This window comes from Peromyscus leucopus, chromosome 1 (genome assembly GCF_004664715.2).
Source record: "Peromyscus leucopus breed LL Stock chromosome 1, UCI_PerLeu_2.1, whole genome shotgun sequence".
In the NCBI taxonomy this organism is placed as follows: domain Eukaryota; kingdom Metazoa; phylum Chordata; class Mammalia; order Rodentia; family Cricetidae; genus Peromyscus; species Peromyscus leucopus.
In genome coordinates, this window is record NC_051063.1 from 78345591 (window position 1) to 78355226 (window position 9636).

Below are 9636 nucleotides of genomic sequence, written 5' to 3' on the forward strand. Positions count from 1 at the left end.
GCCCTGGGCTCAAGCCATCCTCCTGCCTCAGCCTCCCAAAGAGCTGGGACTATCAGTACCTGTCACCACACCCAGTTTCCTATTGTTATTAATGACAGGAACAATAAAGGAGGCATTATACCTTAGGGACCGAGTACAAGGACAGTTGACACTGTTGAGCACTCAGCAGTGTCCAGCACAGAAAGGGTTAGTTTCCTTCCTCCACATGACTGACCTTGTTTCTAGAGGTAAATAAACTTGGTCACTTCTGGCAAAGATCGTGCTAAGCACTCAACAATGAGAGGCTCAGTGTCTACCTGGAGTCATTACTGTGTCCAATGACAGGCTATGAGACACCAACAATTACTACTGTTCCAAACCCCAGGGACAGGCAGTCCGTCCCACTCCAACCTTTTCCATTTGCTTCTCCAAGGAGTCCAGGGGGTGGGCCCGGGCCAGCAGCTGTTTGAGGTGGCCCAGCTCTCGATCCTTCTCCTCGGAGTCCTGCTGCTGCTGCTGCCGCTCCTGTTTCAGGGCTGCTATCTGCGTCTCGTAGCTGCTGATGGAGTCTGTGGGAGGGGAGGGTGGGTGTTTGGTGCCTGATCTCTCCAAGGTGGTCAACTGCAGCAGTTACCACGGTGAGCTGGGCAGCAATGGACCTGGGCAAGACCTTGGCACCTCTGTGTACCAGTGTCCTCAGGAGCAAGAGGGAGTGTGTCTGACCCCGGGGGTTTCAGGATGAAGTGAGACGATCTAAGGAAGGTGTCAACCATCTGACATACAATAAGGACCAACTGCACAGTATGCTGCTCAGATACATTCCAACTGAGGAACTGGCCCCAGGATATTTTTACTAAAATCAGGCAAGTATGAGGCCCTGTTATTAGTAAAAACAAAGGAAGTAAGATATCATAAGGGCTAAGAACAAAAACAGAACCCACTCCCGTCCCAGCACAGCAAACACAACAAAACCCAAATCCAAAAGTCATTTAATAGGAAACTGTTTGGGTGCATGCAGAAAAGAAAACTGAAAGTATTCCTTTCACATCATTCATAATACATAAATTCACTCAAATGTGAGTCCTCCATTTTGCCAGGAGGTAATCTCACAAAGAAACAGATCATCGTGCTTTGCTTAGACACAGGGAAAGCCAAAAACAGTCAAGGACAGACTGAATGTCATGAGACACGAGACACAGCCCGCAGGTCAGAGTGAATGGCAGAGCTGGCTAAATGATGCCTCGTGAGACTGCCAACTTGGGCAGAATGGTGACCGACAATTTCCAAACAGCCAACAGCTGGCTGATGGGTATATCTTCCCTCTCAAGCACAGTGTGATATTATCTTGATTTTGTGGCTAAAACAGGACCTGGACCCTAAGACAAGTCAAATACAGTCCAAGGTCCTGTTTATGTACCCTGTGACAGAAACTGCAGACTCTGACTGCAGTATGGGCTAGAATTTCTATTTATTTATTTATCTATGTATTTATTTATTTAGACAGGGTTTCTCTGTGTAGCTCTGGCTGTCCTAGAATTCACTCTGTAGACTAGGCTGGCCGTGAACTCACAGAGATCTGCCTGCCTCTGCCTCCCGATTACTGTGATTAAAGCTGTGCGCTACTACCCAGCAAATTGGAATTCTTATTATGCAAATTGTCACTTTCTCTGTGACTTATGCAGTGGTAAACTGTACCACTGAAGAATCAATTATGGTAGCCAAAAGCTGGGCATGGTGGCACACTCTTTAATCCTAGCATTCAAAAGGCAGAGGCAGGTGGATCTCTGTGAGTTGAAGGCCAGCCTGGTCTACACAGTGAGTTCCAGGACAGCTAGGGCTGTGCATAAATAGTCTGTCTCAAAAACAAAACAAAACAGAAATAAGACAACAACAACAAACCTCTATGGTAGGGCAGGAATCTTGGTGTTTGGGAGGTCGAGGCAGGAGGATTGTAAGATTGAGGGTAGCCTAAGATACATAGTGAAACCTGGTGTCAAACAAATAAAACTAAGCTAAAAATATCACAAATGTAGGGCTGAAGGTGGCTCAGTTGGTAAAGTGCTTAGCATGTAAGTATGAAGTCCTAAGTTCAAATCTCAGGTATCCACATTAAAAAAAAAAACAAAACAAAAAAACAGAGCTCAGTGGCTGCTCTTCTAGGGAACTCAGGGTTCAATTCCCAGCACCCACCTGCTGCTCACAACCATGTATAACTCAGTTCCAAAGCATTCAACACCCTTTTGTGGCCTCTGAAGGCACTGTGTGCAGCAGTACAGACATACATTCAGGCCAGACACCCATACACATAACATATAAACAAAGGCTAAAACAACAAAGATGCACAACAGCACGTGCCTGTGACCCCAGTGGTGAGGAGGCAGAGACAGGGTCGCTGGTCAGTCAGCCAGGCTGAATGGTGAGCTCCAGATTCAGTAAGAGACCCTGCCTTGAAACAAGTAAACCAACAAATGAATAAGTAAAAGTAAGGTGGAGGACAACCGAGGAGACGCCTACACTGACCTCTGGCTTTCACATGGAAGTGTGCACATGTATGCACAACTGTATACAAGTACACACATACAAACTTGTACAAACGCATACAGAAAAAAGGAAAAATCTGATCTGCAGAAACACAGATTGCCCAGTTACTTGCATAACCAATGCTGAAGACCTAACATATATTCCTATTAACACGTCTCAAACAATCAATATTTGATAATAGTGATGAATATTTACTTTAGGCTCTGTAGATACAGCAGTTAATCACACAGGCCCACCACCTGGCGCTCACAGCTTAGTGACGATAACCATGACAATAGCAAGGATGTGGGGTGAGGAGGACCACTCTCCAAACTATGGATCCCAGAAGAAGAATGGTGTCCTGTGAGCCTGGCCAGGAAGGGGTGCTGGCTAGAGATAAGGGATGGAAGACGGACAACAGGGTCAGCATGGGCTGTTGTGTCTCGACATGCTGGCACACCAGGAGAGCCCAAATATAAGGGAGCACAAAGGATGTAGGGAAGGGTGCAAAAGTGAAGCCAAACTAAGAGGTCTGAAAATTAAGCTATCGATTTTCGGCATGTGGAGGTGGTGTTAAGTAGACATTAACATTTTGTTTTTTCTCAGCTACTTACTCATTTATTTTGTGTTTTCTTTCAAAGCAGAGATCCTTCAGACTCTGCTTCCTAACTGCTAGGATTATAGGTGTGTGTTACCGTGCCTAGCCAATGTTTATTTTTTTGAAACACTGTCTGACTGTGTAGCTCTGGAATTCACTATATAGACCAGGTTAGCCTGGAACTCAAAGATATCTCCCTGCCTCTGCTTCCCAAGTACTGGGACTCGAGACATGTATCACCATGCTTGGCTCCTTTCTTTATTTTGAATTTATTTATGGCCTTCTACCATGTTCAGGCAGGTTCTCTGGTTTCTGCAGTAAGGGGTAGAGGTCAGAGCATACCTGAGGAGCTGGCTTTCTCCTTCCCCCTTGTGGGTTGCAGGGATTGTACTCAAGTCATCAAGCTTTACCCACAGAGCTACCTCACTGGCCCCAGGGCATTATCTTAACATGAACTAGCATTAGATACAGAAGTCGCCAGACTGCCTGGGTTCAGATCTGCTGCTATGTGGTTCTACCACTCCATGCAAGTGAGCCTGTCTGTGCTTCTGTGCTTTTTCTGTAAAAGAGTCATCAGATATTAACTCCTGCTTCCAAGAGTTTGTGAAGAGGGTTAAACACAGCCAAGGATGGCAGCTCCTACCCAGAACTCTAGTACCTAGGAGGCTGAAGCAGGAGGGTTACCTTGAGTTCGAGGCTATGCTGGACTATAAAATGAATTCCTGGCTAGCTTGGGTTTACAGTGTAAGATCCTGCCAGGGAAAAACAAAACAACAACAACAAAAAATAGGGCTGGGGATCTGGCTGGGGGTGGAGTGCTTCCCAGCACACACAAAGCCCTGGGTCAGATTCCCAGGACTGCATAAAACCAGGAGTGGTAGCACAGCCTTAATCCCAGCACATGGAGAAGGAAGACCACAGGCAGAAGGCCATCGGGATGATTCAGTGGTTAAAGGCGCTTGTCATGAAAGGCTGATGACCGAGTTCAGTATCTGGAGCCCACATAAAGGTGGAAGGAGAGAACTGAATCCATAAAGTTGTCCTCTGAGCCGACATGTGTAGCACAGCATGGATGACACCCCCACATCTCTCTCTCTTACACACACACACACACACACACACACACACACACACACACACCTAATTTTAAATTAAAAAAAAAGAGGAAAAAGTTTACATGCAGTTTGAAACCAGCCTGGACCTTGTCTCAAAAAATTAACTAATAAAAGTAAAAGAAACAAAAAGATTACTTTATAGAGCATTTAGCTCTGTGTCTGGCAATGTAGTTAAGTGCTCAATAAAGAGAAGCCATGGTTATAACTTAGGATATACCTTTTTCTTTGGTGTATGTGTAGGGCAAAAAGGAGCCAAGGAAAAAAACACCCTGACTTTGACTTGACCCAGGACCAGGGATTGAAATCCCACCAATCCCTGAGCTTGTCCTGGAATCAGGCCACAAAAATCCACTATTCCCAAGGACCTCCCCACCCCAATCCTATATGAGGTCTGTGGCCCTCTTCAGTTTGCTACAGTTCTTACAGGAGACAGCCACCCTCCTGGATTCTTCCTTCCCAGTAAAATCTTTTGAGTGAGGTTTGTTGTGCAGTGTGACATTTTTTGCCGAGCAGAGCCCAGCTGTAACAATTGTCACGGGAGCAGAGCAGGGCGGAACTGTGACACTTTCACTGGGGAAACTTTCCCTTAGGGAGCAGAGCTGTAACAATTTTTGCAGAAGCAGAGCAGAGCGGAACTGTAACACTTTTGCTAGGGATACTTTCCTCTAGTGGAGCCGAGTTGTTGCATTCGGGCACCTGAGCCGAGTTCTAACAACTTCCGTAGGAGCAGAGCAGAGCTGTAACACTTTCGCGGGGGAAATTTTCCCTTCGTGAGCAGAGCTGTAACAACTTTGCTGGGGAAACCCTCCCCTGCTGGGGCAGCGTTGTTACACCTGCATCGGGAACCCTTCACCTGAGCAGAGCTGTAAGCAGCTATGCCTACAATGACTTGGTGGTATTCCTTGGCTCCCGACTGCCAGGATACCTTTTCATCCTAGCTGGAACATTTACAGTGTGCACATTCACACAAGCCAGAGGTCAAAATCAGGTGTTCTCTTTAGTTGCTCTCTACCTTATTTTTTGAGATAGGGTCTCCACTGACTTTGGAGCTCTCCATCTTGGCTAGACTGGCTGGCCAGCAAGCTTCTAGGGATATGTCAACCTCCAACCTCCAGAGCTGGGATTACAGATAAACTGCCAAGCCTGGTAGGGTGAGATGAGAATTTTGGCAATTTACTCTGGAAGCCAAGGTCAAGGGCAGACCACAGAGGGAGATCTGTAAGAGACTGGGGCAGCAGATCAATAGAACTGGCCATAGTAACACTACTGCCAGGACACAGAGTAAGGGCAGGTCTGCCATCCTTGAGGGACTCTGGCCTCAGCCCAGAGAAGGGTGGAGAAGAGGAAAAGGCGAGGAACCTGGGACCAAGAAAGCTGGTGTCTATCAATCCACAGAGGCCATGAGGCAGAGGAAGAAAAGGAAGGAGATTCGTGTGTCTGTGTAGGGTGCTGAGCGGGTGCTTTGGAAGAAAACCACAGGACCAAACTCAGAACAGGCTGAGTCTAGAGCCCTGAGGCCTGAGGGAAATGACAAGTTTCGGGCTCATATTCGGGGCTGATTTGACATCCTCAAGGATGAAGAAATGACAACCATGAGGGAATGCATAAAAGGTGAGTGCTACACCTAGCTGTGGCTGACAAGCGCTGATGTGGCAACACTTGTGTTTCTCCTCAAACTGGGACACAGACTTCCTCTGCTGAGCGACATGCTCACCTGAAGCCTTTCTCGTTCTGTACTCTCTGTTAGAGGGGCAGAGGTTGACAGTCTGGAGGTGGGTGTACTGGGGATGGGTTCCTCACCTTTCAGGATGGCCTGCAGGAAGCCACCTCCTCTTGGCACTGTCTCTGCACTGCGGCCACCGCCTCGCCTTGGGTGCTCTCGCTCACCTCCGCCACAGCCTTCATGGTTTCCATTTCTGCCAGTGCACTGGCCAGTTCGGCACGAAGCCGTCCGAGCTCACTTGACTCGGACGCATCCTTTTGCCCATCTTGGGGCTGGGGATGCAGCGCTGCTGGGAGACAGGGACAACCTTTCTTCCCATGGTTCGCAGGTCTCTTCACACTTCAGGCCACCCAGTCCCAGACTTCATCTGCACTCGCCTCGACCCACTCGACCACCGGCCCTGCCCCTTCCCGCCTCTAAGTAGTGTACTTCGCTCGAACCGTCCAATTCCTTCCAGTGGCCCCGCCCCCTTTCCTAAGCTCCTCCCACCGCTTACCTGCTCAACCCTCAGGCCACGCCCACGCCCATGGCCAGGACCCGCCCACCCTGGCGGGCGCCTGCCCGCCCCCTTCCCAAGCCTCCGCCTGGCCGGCTGCCGCCGCCGCGCATTCGGCCCCGCCCCCGGTCTCCTGCTACCCACGTGCATGGCGGCGCCCTCACGCACCGACCCCTGGCCGCCCGCGCCGCCGGTCCTCACCTAGGGCAGCCGGCGCAGGCGCTGCCATCGTCTCAGCCAAACGGCGGATTCCCGCACTCTCTGGTGATGGCACTCCCGCTTCCGGTCCGCTCGGTTGTTTTCCGGATCCGCTCGGCTGTTTCGGATCGGTCCCAGGGGCGGCGGAGGTGGAGGTGGGCGTAGTGCCGAGAGACGCCGTAGGCGTTCGAGTGCTGCGGGGCTTGGGTCCCGCCTCTCTCGGCCGCGCGCTGGCGTCCCCCCGCTCCCTCGCCCCCTGGGAGACCGACGGCTCCGGATCTGCCGCAGTCTTCCTGGTGTCTCCTAAGACTCCACTCGAGCCTACGTCCTGCGACGCCGGGCCTAAGCCCTGGAGGACGCTGCCTCCCCCTCCCCTCCGCTCGGCCGCCCTTCCGCGCAGCCCGGCTCGCGTTACAGCCAAGCGCTGCCAGCCCTCCCAGCACCTCCGCCCCGCTGGCCAGGGCTGGGTCGGCGTTCTGAAGCCTGGCGCAGTCAGTGGAGAGGTGCGAGACCTGCGTGTCTCCACCCCCATTTCCATACGGCTTCCTGCAAATCCCCTTCTCCACTCCCAGAGCTGTAAATCTTGCCTCTTCAGCCTGCGTCTAGGTCAATCTCTCATTATGTACGACCTCTCGCTTTGGAGGGTCACAGCAATTCAAACAAGTGCAGAGACTGGATTCCCCTGCCTCCAAACCGGTTTTCTTTAGAGGACGCTTGCTTGAACTTGGAAGTCCTTGATTCTTTGTGACCTCCTTGGAAGTCCTGAAAACTAACGCCAGTGTACTTATTTTTTTCTAAAGATCTGTAATAATTGTTTTTTTTATTATTAAGTTTTTAAATTTTATTTTTACTTACCGACCAGTTTCCCCTCCCTCCTATCCTCCTGTTCCTTAACCCCCACTTCCTTTCTAACCCCCCCCCATTCACTCCTCAGAAAGGATGAGGCCTCCCATGGGAGTCAATAACGGCATAGCAAATCAAGTTGAGGCAGGACTAAGCGCCTCCCCGCTCCTCAGCATCAAGACTGTGCCAGGCATCCCACCATAGGGAATAGGTTCCAAAAGCCAGGTCATATGCCAGGAATGGACCCTGGTCCCCACTGCTAGGGCCACAAACAGACCAAGCTACACAACTGCATTACATGCAGAGGACTTAAGTTGGTCCCATGCAGGCTCCTAGAGTCCGTGAGCTCCCATGAGCTCTGGTCAGCTGTCTCTGGGGTTCCCATCTTGATCTTGACACCCCTGGCTCCTACAATCCTTTCCTTTCTCTCTTCAACAGACCCCTGGAGCTCGGCCCAGTGCTTGGTGTGGATCTCTGCATTTGCTTCCATCAGTTACTGGATGAAGGTTCTATGATGACAATTAGGGTAGTCACCAATCTGATTACAGAAGGCACCCTCTCCGCTATTGCTAGGAGTCTTAGCTGAGGTCATCCTTGTGGATTCCTGGAATTTCCCTGGCACCAGGTTTCTTCCTAACCCCATTAATGACCTCCTCTATCAAGATGTCTCTTAAGTTGCTCTCCCTCTCCATCCCTTCCCAACTTGGCCATCCTGATCCCTCATGATCCTTTTCCCCCTACCCCTATCCCCGCCTCAGTTTACCCAGGAGATCTCATCTATTTCACTTTCAAGGCTGATACATGGGTCCTTCTTAGAGTCCTCCTTGTTACCTAGTTTCTCTAGGGCTGTGGATTGTAGCCTGGTTATCCTTGTTTTACATCTACTACCCGCTTATGAGTGAGTGCATACCATGTTTGTCTTTCTGGGTCTGGGTTACCTCACTCAAGATGATTTATTCTAATTCCATCCATTTGCCTGCAGATTTCATTATGTCATTTTTTTTCTTTAACGACTGAGTGAGATACTCCATTGTGATTTACCACATTTTCTTCACCCATTCTTCTGTTGAGGGGCATCTAGGGTGTTTCCAGGTTCTGGCTATGAACATAGTTGAGCAAATGTCCTTGTGGTATGATTGAGCATCCTTTGGATATATGCCCAATAGTGGTATCGATGGGTCTTGAGGTAGATTGATTCCTAGTTTTCTGAAAAACTGCCATACATCCAGAGGGGCTGTTCAAGTTTACACTCCCACCAGCAGTGGAGGAGTGTTGTTACTCCACATCCTCTCCAACATAAACTGTCATCAGTGTTTTTGATCTTAGCCATTCTGACAGGTGTAAGATGGTATCTCAGAGTCATTTTATTTTGCATTTCCCTGATGACTAAGGATGTTGAACAATTCCTTAAGTGCCTTTTAGCCATTTGAGATTCCTCTGTTGAGAAGTCTCTGTTTAGATCTGTACCCCATTTTAAAATTGGATTATTTGGTATTTTGATGTCTAGTTTCTTGAATTTTTTATATATTTTGGAGATCAGCCTCTGTCAGATATGGAGTTGGTGGAGATCTTTTCACATTCTGTAGGCTGCCGTTTTGTCTTATTGACAGTGTCCTTTGCCTTACAGAAGCTTCTCAGTTTCAGTAGGTTCCACTTAATTTATTACTATTTTTTTTTTAAGATTTATTTATTATGTATACAGAAGAAGGTGCCAGCTCTCATTACAGATGGTTGTGAGCCATCATGTGGTTGCTGGGAATTGAACTCAGGACCTCTGGAAGAGCAGTCAGTGCTCTTAACCTCTGAGCCATCTCTCCAGCCCTTATTATTATTTTTTTAAAGATTTATTTATTTATTATGTATACAGTGTTCTGCCTGCCTGTATGCCTGCAGGCCAGAAGAGGGCACCAGATTTCATTACGGATTTTTTTTTGGGGGGTTTTTCAAGACAGGGTTTTCTCTGTGTAGCTTTGGAGCCTGTCCTGGAACTCACTCTGTAGCCCAGGCTGGCTTGAACTCATAGAGATACATGCTGTGGGATGGTCTGTATGTCAAATTGCTCTGATTGGTCAATAAATAAAACACTGATTGGCCAGTGGCCAGGCAGGAAGTAGGTGGGACAACAGAGAGGAGAAAGAAGAACAGGAAGGCTGGAAGGAGTCAC

The 9636-nt window shown here is 48.9% G+C and overlaps 1 protein-coding gene across 4 annotated transcripts in view; it reads right to left on the bottom strand.

Moving 5' to 3' along the window:
- Rabep2 (rabaptin, RAB GTPase binding effector protein 2) overlaps positions 1-9636 on the bottom strand; it is a 24430-nt gene that overhangs the window by 8152 nt on the left and 6642 nt on the right. For all 4 annotated transcript variants that reach the window (XM_037210720.1, XM_037210722.1, XM_037210726.1 and 1 more), the window contains exon 3: positions 391-548. In XM_037210720.1, the coding sequence (XP_037066615.1) occupies positions 391-548 (158 nt within the window). The remainder of the gene's footprint in view (positions 1-390; positions 549-9636) is intronic.